The sequence below is a fragment of the Pipra filicauda genome, unplaced genomic scaffold (assembly GCF_003945595.2).
Source record: "Pipra filicauda isolate LSUMZ 115617 unplaced genomic scaffold, ASM394559v2 scaffold38_size3968069_pilon, whole genome shotgun sequence".
Classification (NCBI taxonomy): Eukaryota; Metazoa; Chordata; class Aves; order Passeriformes; family Pipridae; genus Pipra; species Pipra filicauda.
In genome coordinates, this window is record NW_024104520.1 from 1,586,702 (window position 1) to 1,604,866 (window position 18,165).

Below are 18,165 nucleotides of genomic sequence, written 5' to 3' on the forward strand. Positions count from 1 at the left end.
AGATGGCATGATTGCAGACATTAAGTATCATTTACCTTTGGGAAACTTCCCAAAAATCATAGCTAGCTGAAAACCAAAATAGAGTGAAAGTAGTTTTGGAAGTTCTCCAGTTTCATCAAATTAATACTACATAGGTTTTAGTCCAACAAGCTACTGTCATGTGATCTGACAAGCTGCTGTTGCCCTTTACTTACCCCAGACACTGCTTAAATGAACAAAATCTAACTGTGAAATCTGCTGAAATGCAAAGAGGTTTTTTATGGCATGAGCTTGTGTTCTGGGCAGCAACTACAATTCTAATTGCTGCATTTTCACGAAGGTGCATAGATCAACAAGACAAACACATGTATTAAAAGCACAATGTTCAGTTCATGCTTAGTGGTAGCATAATGCCAGTATCTAAGATGGTCATAGCTACCACAGCATCTATCCTTCAGAGGTTCCTTAGCTATGATCTTCTGCAAAGGGCTAATAGAGGCTAATGAGCTGCAAGTAACTAATATTTAGACTCTCAATTAGTTTTCAAAAATTGAACTAAAACACAAGAAAGGAGCTTAACTTCTGTTAGAAAATTTTTATTACCTTACAGAAAACCTGACATTACACTCCTCCAAATAAAACAACTAGCTTTCAACTCTCCATCCCAAGTCCCAAGCTCTTTTTAATATTAACTTCCTTAGAGTTTCACTTGTAAGACTGTTCCCCAGTGAAATAGTCAGAAAAGATATTCAACCAGAAAGCTCTTTAAACCTCACCTTCTATCTTTTCACAGAGTTTATGCAAGATTTGCATAGGACAGCCTTCACAGAGCTGGGGTTGTGCTTTAGAAGTTTGTTGCACAGCTGCCACGGTGAAAGCCTGTTTCAATGTCATCATGATTTCATCAACCTGAAAAGAATGACATACAGAAGAACAAAATTTCACTCTTCCACTGAGCTTCTGTTTCACTTAACACAAACAGTCTTTGAGAATGATAGTGCCCCTTGTTTGGGAATGTGCTTATGATTAAAAAGACAAGCTGTTCCCATGCAGTTTCTGGCTACAAACACACAAGCAAGACAAAACTCATCATGAAGTCCTATCTCTTCCAGGCCACCCAACTTTATTACTGTAGTCTAATAAAAGATACTGCCTCTATCTCAAAACCTTTTCTTCTCCATGACAAGAAAGCTTACTGCAGTTGTCATGCACTGGCCTGGCTTACAGCACAGTTGTGCAGTTCTGATTTTCAGAACAGGTGCACTGTGAAAAAACATCCTTCAAAAAAAGTGGTAAATGGTCTAACTTAGCTTACGTAATAAATGGAAGAATTACTGGATTTTAAAGGGTATTTTAACTCCTGCCCTCAAAACAAATGAAAACTTCTTTTGCAGACTGCTATGTTAGTTACATTTTGGAAATAATTGTATTTCTGAGTGGAATAGGATTTGAAGACATTCACTAAAATACAGAGAATGGAGCAACAAAAGACTTTTAGGGCCTAATATTCTATTTGGCTTTTTTCACTTACCAGTGCTTCATCTGTACACTGAAACACATAGCAAACAAAGTGGAAGCCTTCATTTTCTGAAGACTCTCTGCAGATGAACCCAAAATGATCCACGTGTCTAATTCCCTAGCAAAGAAACAACAGCAATGAAGCAGTCAGATCTACTTTCAGTGTTTTGTACCTGTATTACTTCCAGTAATAAAAGAACAAAAGGCCAAATAGCATTACATATAGGTCAATTATCTCTATTACAACTACAGTGAAGTCATCTGGCCATTAAAATTCTCTTCTGTTATAGAACCTATTACTTCATGAATCTTTTCAATTTCAATTAAGTTAGACATTGTTTGATTTGAGTTTGGGTTTTTTCCTCTTTTTTCTTTTTTTTTTTTTTAATGAATGAATTATAATAGACCAGAGATGAATAAATTCTACTCAAAATGTATTTTACTCAATATTGGAAATAGCTGGGGAAAAAAGCTTGCTTTGTTTTTCTTCTGTTTTGCTTAATCGGTCAACAATTGGTCTTTACATTTGTAAGAGCAAATCAAAGAAAGAGTGAAAAAAGAATAAACACATTTATTTTTTTTATCTAAAGAAAAGCTTGGCTAAATAAAGTGTTTAAATATATTACTTAAAGATCACTCATAGAAGCGTTTATTTCTCTTAAAATGCATGCAAATTCAAGCTTGCAACAGTAGATAAACAGCACATCCTGGTAAAATAAGAAAGTTGTTTTAATTCCTGGGATTTTTTTCTTTCTATTATGAAAAGAGTTTCAGGTGAGTAGAGCTGGCTGATCCCACTGCATGTCTCCTCAGCTCAACATTCTTAGTTAAAAAAGAACAAACGACAAACCAGCTTATGACAATGAATGTACACATGCACAGCAGCAGAGCCTATTTAGAGAAAGACAGTTACACTCAGCACTATTTTAATACCTTCTAGCTGTCATGGTACAATATGAAAGTAGGGTAAAGAGAGGCAATAAAGTGCTGTATCAAAAATCATAACGATGAATTTCAGTAAATCAGGAATTTCAGTGAATTAAACAATCTGAAGACAGCCAGCAGGACTTCTTTATTTTCTTTTCCTTGTTCATACAGCAAGAATCACTGAATATTCTCTCTGCCTTGTTATCATGAAGAAAACATTTTAAAAAGCATTAAAAAGTGTAAAAAGTGAATATTTCTATAAAACAGAATGGCCACGTGTTCCAAAAAAAAGAACACATTGTAACATCAGATACCCTTACATAATCTGAACGATGTTGTCTTATCATTCAAAACAGTAACATTAAATGTTCAGAGCATGCCAGCTGAACAAAGGACAGAATGCGCTAAGTCCTCATGCTAACCTTCCAGCCCATGTTTCTTTTTCTGAAAGCCCATTTCTTCTCCTGAAAACCCAACTGCGATGGTGTAAGGAGCCCAGCAGAGATCATGGCCCCGTCTGCAAAACTGCTGGCAAACGCTCTTCGCTCTTTCAGATACTGCCCCAGGACCACATAGTTCCTTCTGCCATTATAATATCTCAGTGACGAAATGGGCATTCTGGAAATTAAGTACTGATTCTTATCTTCCTTATAATTTAACTCCAGTGCCTTCAAGAAAAGATTATTAAACTTCTTGTATGATCAAGATAAGATTGTTCCCTCAAGTGTTCTGGAATGTGCATAGTTGAAGGAGAAGCCCTCTGTACCCCAATATCAGTATTTGCACAGCTGACATATCATTTGACCAGTAGTACCTTCTTCAGGCAAGGGGAGAATTCAATCAGAATCTCACTCCTACTGCTCTGAGTAGCACAACCATCTGTGGCCCTTCAGGGCAAGCCACCAAGTCTACCTAAATAGCTCATGCCTAAGGATATGGCCTAAAGAAAGATGGGGATGAAGATTTTTCTGTGATCAAGGACTTATCTTTAAAGCTCTTGCTCTGACAGCATGCAAACTACTTATGTTTACTCTGAAATTTTCAGAACAGGTACCCGAATGTTTAGTGATGAAAGCTATCACCATCAAATTACAAATCAAAGTAATTTATGGAAAAAAGACTAAGAAAAAATCAAAAAAAAAGCCAGAGGCAAAAGGACAGGGAAGCAAACCCTGTGGCACAAGGAACAGAGACTGATAGTGAATGAAGAGGCTCTAAAACATGCTCACCCTCAGCGCATCACACACACTACCTCTGCATGGCAGAGAATTGTCCTCTTTTACATACCTGCAACTTATACTCTTGAAAAAAATGTATTTTTGAAGTATTTTTCAGATAACTCTTACATATAGTTTTTCTCCTTTTATTCTCACTTCTTGAAAATCATGGCTCAGAGAACCGCAGATTTGCACAACAGTGAATCACACCCACTGCAATCTCAAATCAGATGTGACCAGTGTGTTCCTTCTAGTTCATATTATTCATCCACTTCACCAAGAAGTGAGTCTTTATCTCAGAAATCACAATGCAAAGCATGAAAGAAGGACGACAGTTTTAAAACATTACCGATTAACTAGCAACTTTTCAATAGCAATTACTGAAACTGCTGTTTAGAGAATCCATTTGGAATGCTAGGAAAGAGGAGTACATGAGCACTCACAAGGAGAGAATATTTAAACAAAAACAAAACAAAACAAAACAAAAAAAGAGAGGAAGAATACACTGCAATCTTACCTGAGAACAAAAGGATATTTCTTTAAAGCTTTTTTCAATTGCTACTTTTTTTGTGTCAGGACTGATAAGGTAAACTTCAGACTGGCCAATCTAAAAAGAGCAAAATAAATAGCAAGATGATAACAAGTAACATTACACTTCCTTTTGTCTCACTATAAAATCCTTTCCTGAACATAAATCTCAATTTTTTTCTACCTGTATATTTAGACCTATTAGTGTATTACTTATTACCAGGGAGAATACTGAACCAACATCGATTTGGCATTGAGAGCTCTGCACACTACTGCACTGAGGTTTAGTTTCACATTTAAGACAAGAGACTCACAATAGTGTTTAAACAGATGAGAACAACGTAATACCACAGTAACCTACTTTGCACTGAGAGAAATATACTCACATTCCATTCTTCTAATTTTCTGCAGTCTTGGCATGTACTACATTCACAAAAACTACTTCATGAAATTGTCCTAAAGTTTAAATCCAAGTGTGTGCCTCTCCCTATATTCAAGCTAATTATTTTTAAGGTTTTATTTATTTATTTAAGACACACATAACATTTAATTTAAAGCCTTAAACTCAACTATACAAATGATTTTACTGAAGTATATTTTCAAAGTTAATGTAATCTGTAGGCCATTTGTACAGTAAATGACCCAAAAAGATGATGATATCTTTTGACGGGCAAAGGGCGTTTTTAGAGTGAAACTACTGTTTTCAATTTTTCAACTTCTGGCAATATCTTTGCAAGATTGCAACAGAAAAAAATCAAATCCTCCTATTTTCTAGCACATCAGAGAACCTGCTAAAGACAAGTCTAATATCAGATTTTAGGGAAGATAGGTAGAATCCAGACACACTCGTGAGTGTGACTTAGAGAAACCTGCTACCAAATCCCAAAAGCTGCACATAAAAACATCCTCAGCACCTATATAACTGTAATTTCTTAAGAAAGGGGGAAGGGTGGAATCCTGAACATGAATGAATCCAGTGAGATGTGCCACCTCTGTGTGTCTAAAAATGGTCTCGTGCATTTACCTTCCACCTCTTCTTTTACTTCAACCACTCACAATGGTTTTCCATAGCTCCCTGCTGGTTTCCTTGTATTGTCCCTGGGGCTGACCTCTCATGTGTTCATGGGGTTATTCCTTTTAACACCTACTCAGCAGCCTCCTTCTGCTCACTGCTGCTTTCCCCTCCCTGCAGCAAGAGGCTCCTTCTTATAGCTCAGTCCCACATACTACTTTCACAATTGGTCCCAAGGCAGTAGTGATCATTTGAAGTCAACTGAACAAGGGAAAAAACCCCAAACCAATGAACCTCTTCCCCCTCCCCCCCCTTTCAACATACAGCCAGGAGAAAAGCCTTCAAGTAAAACGCCCCAAATCCTAAGAAATTGGCTAAGAAATCAGTTCTTCAGGAAGAGATATCAAAATCAGGGCTGTTTGAACCAGGTAAGAAGAGTTGGCAGGTAACTAATCTGAGTATTTTTCACACCTCATCCACCAACCAACCTTTGCTGCAGTGCCCTGGAAAATCCAAGAACCTTAACTAATTACATACCAACAATTCTTATTCATTTGGATATAAAGTTACTTGTAAATGTTTCATATGTAGCCACAAAAAAAGGATGAGCAAAGCTGAAGACCTGTGCATGCTGTGGCTACTCAGAACCTGCTGAACACAGGGGACAGCTAAACAACAAACACAGCACTGCCATGAGCTCCTCTCTTGTGGATACTGAAGGCACAAACTACAGTTACTTCACTTCCTGATATTGAGCTGAATTTAGACTGGTTGAATAGCAGAAGAATACAGCTGTGCATACTAAACAATATTTTCTCAGGCAAAAAGCAACCCAAGACAGAAAGTCAGATCAGCAGAGCCCCACAAGTGGTAAATGTGCCTGTCAGCACATTTCATGTTCAGGCTGAAGGTGCATGTGTCTTTCAGAACTGTGGCATCTATTTAATATAAACTGAAAATGCACTCACTAGAGTAAGAGTATCTGGACCTAGGCAGTGCATCTATAATCTCTCTATCTCCAAAATATATGCCGTGAACTAATAACGGGTCATGATTTGTTTAAAAATTAGGCATTATTACAAACGGTATCTATATTTTTTTATGTGAAATACATGTCAGGAGAAGAAGGTAAACATGGATTTCTTTTTACTGGGGAAGAAAATTTCTCTCCATCTTCTACTTCTGTCTGATGCCAGCCTGTCACAACCATAAGGTATAACTAACTACAACTTTTTCTTTGTGTTATTTTTTAGAGATATAATACCTCCCTGCAAAAAACTTGTTGTAATTGCACACACTCCTGTTACTGTCCTTAAAACGCCCAGCCTCAACAGAAGCTGACAGATCCAAGATGACCTCAGAACAGTTAGCCATTGCAGTATTAGCTCCAGGTTTGCATTATGTTTACAAGACACAAGATATATAAAATATATATATATAATATAGCTTATCTATCATGAGGATTAGAAGACAAGCAAATAACACATTTCTTACTTGCTTCTCAAATCTTGGAAAATAGTTTTGCTGCTCACCTATCAAGGCAAGGGCATTGCTAGCCACACCAAAGCAGGGCAGGAGTGGAGGTATGTGTGCAGTAGCATAGGAAGTTATTACATTACTCTATCATTATACAGACACTGGCAGCAGGAGCACTTTCATGAATTACACTGCTTATATGGGACATAAGGTTTACTAGCTCTCAGTCATGGTTTGGTCCTTCTGCTCTAGTTACATATAACTCATTCATCTGGAAATTTATTTCTGCTGTTACCAGTTGGTGTAACTATGTACCATTATGCAATTGCGTAACTATCTACTAACGTGCCATAGCTTTCTAAAAGCTATATTTAGAAGCCCAGTGTTTCAGGTAGTGCAGTTTTAAACTATTTAATATAAACTTATTTGGATATGTAAACCAATTTGCACTAATAGGTAATGCTCTCCAGAGAAACAGGCAAGTTTAAGTTAAGCTTTGGTAATTGCAATTAAATTATCAAAGAAGTAACTGCCATCTGTCAGAACATCTGCTTTGGTGTTAGCCACTCCAAACTCCAAAATGTGAAAATGCCACCGGGAGCTGCAAATCTTGCTTTACCGTAAACAACATTGTCCGGTTTTCTGCAATGTCAGTTGGCTGCACAACACTGTGTCCATAGATAAGTTGACTTTTTAGGTTCAGTGAAATTGCATCTTCTTCAAAAGACCTGACAAAGCTGTCACTTCTATGGCTTCCCTCTTGGAAATCCTTCTTAAAAGCAAAGGAACGAAGCCCAGGCTGAGAAAAAGATTTCCTAATTGGCCTTTTCTCCTCCTCTTCACTGACCAAGGGCTGGAAGACAGACCGAAATTTGCTACTGAAAGAGAAGCCTCCGAAGTTATTGGCAGTTTCATGTTGTTGGGACGATGAGTTGAAATCTGAATTTTTTGTACAACTTGCACGATTAAATTTCTCAATGCATTCATCTATGAGTGCTGGAGGTGCATTTTTATGTGCTACTGTCACCCGTCCACAGAACAGCACCTCGAACTTTTTGGCAAAAGGGTCTTCAATATCTGAGAGATTATTCTGAAACTCTTCTTGGCGAGCAATTTTCCCAGCTTGTCGAATAGAGCTTATAATCTCAGGCACCTACAGGAGGGGGAAGAAATACACAACATTAGCATCACGTGCTCTATGACAAGGTGCAAAATTAAGAGGTGCTCCCTGTTGTGATTGTTCTGGAACGCCTAATTCGATTATGTTTTCAAAAAGAAAAGACCAGTTCAAGTGATCTTGTATTTGTCAAATAGACACATTATAGCAGTTAAACACTGATAAGAGGAATTGCTCGTTTGTCTCCCTGCCAGGAGTTCACCGTCATCAACACCTTGCCAAAAGAGCTTCATCTCCTGTAATGCTCTGTGTTTCCAGTAAAACTTTTGCCCCTGAAGCAACCAGTATAACATGACAAATTCCAACAAAAAATGAAACATAAGAATGCTTCAGAAAGCATTCACCTCGCAGGTAATGGGGCTGGAAGCATAAGGCCTGGAGGTCTCCCCCTATCCCTCAATTCGCCGTAACTCAAACACTCGTGTCATGCAGATTAATGAGTCTCCTGCAAATTTGCTTTCCCTTTCATAACAGCATATTGCATTGTTATGGCAGTTGGGTGTTAGGTCTTTTTTTTTTTAAACTGTAGATAATTGTATTTTTTAAAGAAACATATTCTTATTTCAGATGTTAATTTTTATTCTACTATCTTAGATGACACTTCAAAATAATATTACTTCCACATACAGTATGACCTGCAGGGCATCTGTAGGAGAGAGAGCAGTCTGCTACAGACCAACAGATGTTGTAATTAGAACCCAAACTGCCATCTGACACATTTTTAGTGACAGTAAACGGTCACAGTTGCTGATATGGTTAAAGGCAGTGATATGCATATGCTGTCTGCTAAGCTGCTGCGAAGCTCATGCTTGGTTACATCACACTGCTTTGACTGACCTAGGAGATTAAGGTTCTTTTGCAGCCTCTGCTGCTGCTGCAACAGAAATGTGGGGCCACCATCTACGATTACAACTGATAATTCTGCCAGCTTTTTTATTTACTGAAATCACTTGGAGAAAAATCCATGTGAAGTGTGCTAATTTCCTGACAAAACAAATCTCCTCTGTCAAGCATCAACTGAAGCTTGCTTTACTTACAAGTATTTGGTTGCAGATAGTACAGAAAGAAGTCTGGAAGAAGCAGACTAAAAGAGCAGCCCAGAAGAATCATCTCCCCTACGAGAAAAGGCATCCCTAAACCTAAAGAATATTTCAGAGACATGGTCTTTGGTTTTTTCAGACATTTTTATGGTTATCTATTGCTTAATCATAAGATATATAAATCAACTCAGGAAACAGAAAAGGACTTAAAGGAAAAAGAATTGAAGAGTGAAAACTGAATGGTTATATTCTGGCTGTTCACTCATAAAGATCTCAATAAGATTCTTTTTATAGACAAGGAAACACAGATAGAAATGGATGGATAGGTAGATAGATAGATTAGACAGATAGACAGACAGACAGACAGATAGACATGCACACACATACAGTTAGTGGATTTAAAACAATACAGAAATAAGGAACAGATTTCAAAATAAATAAGAGGACTCAGGAAGCATTACTTCACCCTTGAGCGCAAGGCATGAGTCATCAGCTAATCATTCAGCAAAGACAATGGGGGAGAAGGGTAAGAAAAACAGGGTCAGCAATTCATAAGTCCATTCTCTGATATGTCACAAACCAGTCAGAAAGCCTTGGGCTCAGGCAGCTTTGTGCTTAACTTCTTAATCATATACAAGAAGAACAAAATGGTAAAACAAATCTTTAGTACCTCAAACAATATAAATTTGCTCTACAGTGAGCTCAAGGTTTACCTCAGTTTTATTTTCCTAATACTCCTTCAAAGAATCAATTTTTAGTGGGTTTTAGGATGACAGTAAAACATACAATTTTATTATACCAATATTTCAAGCTGCAACTGCTTTAGCACTTTTAATAAACACGTTTTACTCTTGTGGGAATGTCTGGACTCACCAGCCATAGGCAGTTTTACTTTTGAGTTGCCCGGGATACACGCAGAAACCTGCTATCCCATGTCCACTTTTGCTGAGGCTGCAGAGGTGACAGTAAAGGACTGAGGTATTTTTTGGACTATGCTTACTTTGTTAAGGCCAGGAACACCAGCTCTCACTCAGACAGAGTGCCACTATCTCAACCAGGGTTAAGCTCCCCCCATATCGTGCATGCTGATGACTACAAGCAGAGTTTCCAGCAGTGCAGGCAATGCAAGTCTTACAGCTGAGCTACAGCCCTGACAAGGCATTATGGATCCATCACAGATGTGGGGTTACTGATTTTGATTTCTTCAATGTTTTTTGTTATCAAATTGCTATTCAGTAGTGGCTGTACTTTACATAGACAGTGGTTAGGAAAAGACTGTACATCACACAGAAGTATTTTGCAGTGGTTAATAAACTTTATGCCTAAGGAGACTCAGCAGGCCTGTTGATGGAAAATCAAGGGGAGAATTTATTTATTTATTTTCACACATGCTAAGGCTTGAATCATGTCATTGATAAGTAACAGCTGGCTTCCGTGCTAGATTTACTGAAAAACACTGCCTCTTCTGTTCCCACTTATAAACCTAAAACAATTTCACAGCCTGCTAATATAATTTTATATACTTCTGATTAGGCAACTGATGCAGCAGCAGCAGAAGCAGCAAATCACTACCTCACTTTCCTGTGACCCTTACTTATGTTAAACATTTATTTTTTTTATTAGTAAAGACAAGATCCCCGATGAATGAGAAGAAAACCAAAATACATATTTCCCTGGAACTGTTCTTGGTCTGACCAAGATCTGTGCTCTTTCTATCTGCCTGTGCCATTCGAAGCCTTTTGTGCAAGTATTGAGAAATTAACAATCCACATGCTCCTGTGTGCCATCTGATGCTGGCTCCCTCAGCAAACAGACCTGGATGCTGAGTACATAAACATGAAGTAAACACTAGTTAAAAATAAATATGATTATTTCCAATTATTAAAATAATGATGTAGGTTCTATCCTGGCAAATGTTTATTTACCACAGATGGGATGCTTCCAGATTAAGCTGCATGCCATTGGGTGATCAGTAACCACATCTATTGCAAACCTCCAGGAATCAATTAAGATGTAAAAAGAATCAGGTTTTATGGCTCTCCAATTTGTATCAAAAAGCAGCAGGGATGAAGTTGCTCCTGAATTAAGTTAATGTTGCTTAGAGTCTTTTAAAGGTTGTAGGTTCTTTCTGAACATAAGAAAACGATCTTTTTTTATTGGAAGGGTTGCCACAAGTTGCTCAGAGAGGTTGCAGAGTTTCTATCCTTGTAGATATGCAAACTCTGGCTGGACATAGGCCTGAGCAGGGGCTGAAATAGTTTACCTCCCAAGGTCACCCTGGTGACTTTAGATACTAACCATTCTTATACACACCTATATGTAATTGTGTCTACTAATCTAGACTTGTTAAGACAGTGGAGGAAGACTGTTGCACACACGTATGATTTCTTCCTGATGGAAAAATTCTTTTTCTAGCATAGTTCCATTCTTAAGTGTTTTCTGACTTGTTTCTCAATATAAATATGTAATTAGTGGATAAAGATTATTTCTGTAACCAGAAAAACCACTGCTGCTGACCTAAAATTATTTCCCTAAACCCACAAAACTAAGTATAGAACAACAGTGTAAGCAACGATGAAACTTTACCAAACACAGAATGTTACCTTCTTATCACTCAGTCCAGGCCAAACAGGTTTGCTGAACAGAAGACACAGCTGAACCATACTAGGCAAAGTTTTTGCATTTAGAGTGTCTGAATTAGATACAGTAAAAGATCATGTATCCATAACCATTAAACACTAGACTGTTGAGATTTTTTTTTTTAAGTATACCATGGTATTTCTGCTATAATGAGAATGTCTATTTTGCAGAGACAAAGCAGGGAACTGAAATGCTGAGTACTCTTGTGACTTGACTCTTAGGCATTCAAGCAAAATAGAAATGAACACCTAGAACTTCCTAGTGCACGTTTCTCAGCTTTGAGAGACACATAGCTACAGCTTCTATGCCATGCACTAAACCATGACAGAAGGCAATTGGTTTTTAAGCATGCACAGGTTTGCTGCATCTGCAGAACAAGGAGCAGAAACTGAAGCTGCATGCAACAAGTCACCCTGTTAGTTTATATACAAGCATGTAAGAGGTCAATTCCTTCAGCCTTCCAGTAGATTTAAGAAAGACTTAATAACTATTTTAATGAAAAAAGCCCAGTAACAGCTGAATGCGACAGCTGCCTTTTTGGTAAATAAGACTAGACTAAAAAAAGATTCCCTGTTTCTTTTATACACAGTAGGTAAGAAAGCAAAGCGTGTCACAGGAAAAGAACATCAGCTGGCAAGACTAGGCAAAAAAAAGAAAAAAGTGGGATAATTTATAATTTTAGACGTTATGCAGCGTTTATACCTACAGTACAAATCTACCAGTTTATACCTATCAGTCTCTTCATAAGGCTTCAGGTCAGTGAAGGGCTCAAGCACAGGCTTAACTATTTCAAGGGCATAGGTGGTTTTGTTTAATATAAGACAGAGCTGTGCTGTCAGGAACTGGTCTTACACAACAGACTCCATAAATTGCTGGAGACTGAAAAACATTAGAGTCAGATCTTAGGCTGAATCTCAGAAGGTCTCATACCATGGTGGCTAGAACAAAGCCTTAAAAATTTTTCACAAAGCTCTTGCAATGAGTAGATGTTTTGATTGAATTTTGCCAGCTTATTCAAGTGTGAGAGGACATCTGAATGATTTTTAAGTGTTTTTACTTGCCTTTTTTCTGACCATAGCAGGTTCAATAAAGTATGTCAAAAAGTCTAACATACTTTTTGCTGTTAACACCTTTCCTTCTCTATTTTACTAGAAAGTACTGCTACAGAAAAAACCAGGGTACACAGCTACATAATCTTGGGAGAAGCTATCTAGTTGTATCAGGACAGACAGAAATATTTTTGTCACCCATAAGGTATTTACAATCATGGGATACTTTGTAAAAGTAGTAGAACAGAAGAAAGGAAAATATTTTTAAACATACAAAACATACGTAAAAGATGATACAACAAAGTATTTATTTGCATTTTTTAAAAAAACTGCATAAAAATCTTTGATTTCAGTAGCTTGCTAAGTAATAGAAAGCAGTTGGTCTGTTTTCAGCACACTTTTAACAAAACAGCTGTGCAGTGATCAGCGCAGATCAGCACTTCCTGTCCTTATCACTCCTTAAATGCACACTAGTGGTCAACTGAGTTCTTGGACATTTATCCTCACTCAATAAATCTAAAGTTTAGCATTTTTAAACCTAAAGCATTTAAATTAATATATTTTAGTGGGACTATTTTTCTTTTAAATTGAGATTCTGCACAATTTCTCCTTTCAGAATCACAGAATAAATTAATTTGGAAGTGACCTCTGATGGTGCAGTCTCCCACATAAAGCAAGGCAAACTTTCAAGTGAGATCCAACTTCAAACTTAGATGAGGCACTGGAGGTCATATCCAGCACAGTTCCAAGTAGGAATTCCAAGACAGAATTTCCTTATTACCTGGCATTAGCAGAAATTCAAGGTAGAAAAGAGTTACAGACTTTTGCAGGTAATTTCCAATTTAGTGAAAGCCCTTTTATATTCAGGTCTTATCTCAAGTGTTTTCAGAGGCTTTTTAATTTCTATTATCTTGCTTTGAGACTGTTCTATAGCCTCCTACACCTTGCTGACTTTTCCCAGTCATTAACTTCAATTCTTGCTTTAAAAATTTTCGCGCCTTGACTCTTAATCAACAGTTCTATGGAATAAACCCCTAATGAACAGTTCTATGGAAAGAGTAAATTTATAGTTCTTCCACTCCCTGGCTGTCAACCATCTTTTCAAGCTCCTGTCAGTTTTTCTGTGCATAACAAATGCACCACGGGTAGAACCAAAATGACATTCTTAACAGCAGCTCCCTCAGTACTCAAGATTGGCAGGTGCACCGAGAGACAGTTCACCTTTCATGACTTCACTCCTCAGCACATATAATCCAAAATTTTGCGGCTGTATCCCCACTGCTCATAAAACAACTACGTACTTTGCCACTCTTGGTAGCTTCACCATCCAGTTGGTCTAGCTCATTTCTCTCTATAGTACATAAAATGCATTGGGTGTCTCATTTAACCTGGGATCTCATGAATGTCTTTTGAAAAGAAGAACAAGTCGGAGCTCAACCAGAGGGCTGGGAGGGGCTGATGGAAAAGGGTACACTTTTTGCAAAGTCATGTGAATGGGAGAGTACTCCATGCAATTTAAAGAGGCACAAAAAGGTTTTCTTCCCCTCGGAGAAAAAAAAAAAAGCCACAAACCAATATTTGCAGAATCTGTTTATAGAGTATTGTAAACAAGCTCAGAAATAGAACATCATTGTACTCGGTGTTCCAGTGAAGTTGGACTGCTCTATTATGTGGTGGTGCTTCCTCCCCAAGAGAGATGCAACATGCTGCAGATACACTTTGAGGGTTTCTTTCACATGCTCTCAACACATACCTTACTTAGAGCCTGAAATGGAACAAAACCTGGCTACTCTCCAAAAATGAACTGCAATATCCCAGATTGCTGCTTACTTTTGGACCCCTCCCCACAAAAATGCACAATCCAAAACCAAACTGCAGTTGACAGGAAGTCTCCACAGGCTTTTAGTACACCTTGCAGTGCAAGAGCACTTGATTGGCTCTGAAGGGGCATTCCTACAAAATCTGCTTCTGGGAAGAATGTTAGTATACTCTGCCCTATACCTGGTGGGCTTATTACATGGTGTCACTAATTTGTATTTCTCCAGCCCCTTTCTGTTCTTATAGTAAAAACCATTTCTTTTCATCTTGTACTGCTTTTTCAGCTCCTTCATTCAGTATCATAAACTAACAAGCAACAAGTGTGGGATAAGTCAAAAGATATTTCAAATAATGTATTAACACCTTCATAGTGTTATCTTCTCCATAGTTTGTTTCAAAGCTTTCTTTTTGCACAATTTCACAAAAGAAAACAGCACTTCAAGACATAAAAGTAGTTGGTGGTCATACCTACAGAGTTCCTTGCTCACATTTTATAAGGAGATTACTGAATAAGGTGACTACAATACCTATCGTAAAGTAATAGCTAGAAATATCTGTGCTCATTCATTATCAACAGAGATTAAATCCTTTTTTTGGAGACGGGTGCAGGATGGAATTGCAAGCAGTTCCCTTCAGAGGATTGAGACAGGATTCTGCCGGAGGCTAAGGGGTGGGAAACAGAAGGAAGCCTCCTCTTAGATAGTTATAAATGGAAAAAGACAGCAATGGTGTTTGAAAGCTTTCAGGACAAGAGTTCTGTGGGGGTTTTTTGTTTTGTTTGTTTGGTTGCTTTTTTGCGTGGTTTTTTTTTTTTTTTTTGTGGTGGTGGTGAATTTGTTGTAGTTTTGTCATCTTTTAGAACTGAAAGGCAATATCAGGATTTAAAACAGCAAATTAGTTACTAAGAACATCTTTTCTGGGAAAAAATTATTTATCAGAGTAAATTCCATTTGTACATTAGGGTACAGGCTCTGGTCTCCTCTGCTCTCAGACTTCTGACACAGTTATTAAAATTGTTATCAAAATATCACAACTGACAAAACAGGGGTTAGCAAAACAGACAGAAGTGAATATAATTTCTTTTCAAATTACATAAAGCCTGAAATTCTTCTGTCCTCTTTATCAATATCCAATTCCAAAGAAGAAGGGAGGAAAATTCCATTTGTGATGCGTGTCCTCATTACAACTAAGGTTACTTCTGATATAACCTTCTTGACAGCTGATCCAAACAGGTGTCAAAATCCCTCTCCCCTCAAAATTTATTTTGAGGTTTTCGTGGGAGAAAACCCTGCAATAAAGTAAAACACCATCTCTCTTACTCTAACAACACTGAGTTGACAGACTGCCTGTGGAAATGGACAGTCTCATGGTCCTTCTTCCTAGAGCTGCTAGGGAGAGGCACAGGGACAGACAACTTTTTTGATGGGAAGAATCTTACTCGAACGTTAAAATGATAAAGGCCCAATGGAACTGGAGTGTAGAAGCTGATCAGTGTTTTCCAGCATTCTGCCTGATTGGTATAATATCTTTGTGAACTCATTTGGCTTGTGGATGAGCACCTTTGCTGCTTTGTCATGCAGTAGTAGATTTCAGCTGCCTCAGGTCAACTCACAGGAGAAAAGGATGGGAAAGTAATGGCTAAACATCCCTTGGAAACCACTCTGACATTGATTAAAAAAGCAGTTATTTAGTTCACCAGTTTTTGCCCTTTTCAGCTGTAAAGCAAATGTTTTCTAATGTCTAGGGCTTTTTGAGTTATGGTGGCTTTTTTCTAAGATATGTATTTTAGTGATGGTTTCTTATCAGAAGGTCTAATGGGATTATGCAAACCTGTCAAATAACTACATACTTCTATTGAAAACCACACCTGTAGTTGACACTAGGTTTTATTTTTTTTCTAAAATACATTGCAAAGCACCCAAAATAACAATATATTTATTTCTGAAAATTTATTTTCAACATAAGATGTTTGCCAGCCTTTTATTCCTACATCAATGGTCATCTTAGGAATATCTACACATTTTATGATCCAGACATAGAATAATTCAGAGTTTTATCAAGTTAAAGTTTTGGGTTTCTGGTTTTCTACCAGGCATTCCTAAGGTACAGTGTATTCAATATCATGGAAGAGAAGGAAGAACAATATACCTAGAGAGCCCTCAACTTTTTTCAAGATCCTTATTACCTAAGAAGCATATTGGGAAATTGTTAACAACCTATAGAATTAGACTGAATTTTTAAACTAATTACTCACAGGAAGCTTTCTGAGCTCCTATGATTCACTGAGGACTATTTACATGAAAACATTTATCATGTCATTTGAATTAACATTATTCATCTTTTTGTGAAGAAATTTAGTTACGATAGGTCATGTTTAACTCTGTCAGAAATCACTGCTAAACTGTTATCAAGGACAGCACAAAACACATTGCTTTCCTTAGGATATTTTGCATTTACTGGAAGCTATCAATGCAACGTTGTTGGGCAGAAAAGAGAAGAGCAAGCTGTTTACTCAAGATCCTTTCCATTAAGAAGCAGCCAGATCGCATTAGGCGAGTTGCCAATTTTACCTCCAAAGAGTCAAGGATCATTGTCCTAAATGCTCAGCCCTTCCAATTTCTGCTGATGATAGATGAACTAGACCCTGTTTCCCTTCTGTTAGAAGATAAAGCTGTCTTAAAATTTTACAGTAGGTGAAAAGTTCAACTTTCCTGTATTCTATTATTCCCCTCAGGTCCAGATTCGACAAAAAACTTGCAAGAAAAAAGGAAAGAGCTCAAGAAAAAAGATGATTTTGTAGAATGGCTGTTCCACAAATCCTTATATCAGGTGTCTCTGAAAGTCATTGTAAGAGACTCAGTAGGTTTGCATAAGGTACTTAAGTGTGCTAGAACAGTGAGGGGAGAAAGGAAAAACAGATGGGATACTAGATAACTGAAAACATTATTTAATGATGTATTCAGAGGAAGACAATCAGTGTGGAAAACATGCCATTCACTTACAGACTGCCTGAAAGCCAGTATTTCACTGCAAATGCCAACATGGATGGTAGGAACGGATCAGCTGCAAAGCAGGATTATAGAACAGCTATCCTATGTCTGGCAATCCTGCAATACCATCCTACACAGTACAATTTCACTTATTCATGATTTTGGACATCTTAACAAGATCTCATTTCTTCATTTAAATGTTGGAATTGCATTGGCTGGTCTCTCCCTAGTTTGTCACAGAGCAGCCAAGCTTGCTCCTTGTGTTGACAGTCAATTGGAGCTTGCATGTCTCAACAGAAAACCCAAGATGACACTGTTCTTTTTAGATAAAGCTGCACATTCACTCCTAAATGAGGAAGAGTTGTCAAAGCATAGATAAAAGTTGCCATCAAGACAAATGGAGCTATGGGATCACTACTGAAAGCCATCCTAGAGCCAAGCCAAGGTACCACTCCAGAAGTACCTCAGAACAAGAAGTAAGAAGTCTTAGCAGTGCCTCCAGATTATGAAAATGCCATGAAGGTTCTCCCTGCTGAAAAACTCTCATATTTATGTCTTGTATCAATTTCACTATAGACCTACAGTGTCAGATCTATAGATCTGCAGGCTGTGCCAACGACTTTGTTTTGGTCAGCTCAGTACAGCGCTATGCAGTTCACCTGTCCTAAGCAGGCAGTGCTAACTGATTGGAAGCTCATCTAGGAAAACACTAGTAACCAAAGAGTAACTGCCGAAATTCATACTTCCGTTCCTTCTCCATCAGCTGTACTACAGCATTACATTTATATAAAGCT

The 18,165-nt window shown here is 37.7% G+C and overlaps 1 protein-coding gene across 7 annotated transcripts in view; it reads right to left on the reverse strand.

Annotated features, from left to right (window-relative positions):
• Nucleotides 1-18,165, reverse strand: part of TBC1D1 (TBC1 domain family member 1) — a 105,005-nt gene that overhangs the window by 46,304 nt on the left and 40,536 nt on the right. For all 7 annotated transcript variants that reach the window (XM_039385006.1, XM_039385008.1, XM_039385007.1 and 4 more), the window contains 4 exons: nt 7,277-7,810; nt 4,159-4,248; nt 1,511-1,615; nt 756-888 (listed from right to left, as the gene is read on the reverse strand). In XM_039385006.1, the coding sequence (XP_039240940.1) occupies nt 756-888; nt 1,511-1,615; nt 4,159-4,248; nt 7,277-7,810 (862 nt within the window). The remainder of the gene's footprint in view (nt 1-755; nt 889-1,510; nt 1,616-4,158; nt 4,249-7,276; nt 7,811-18,165) is intronic.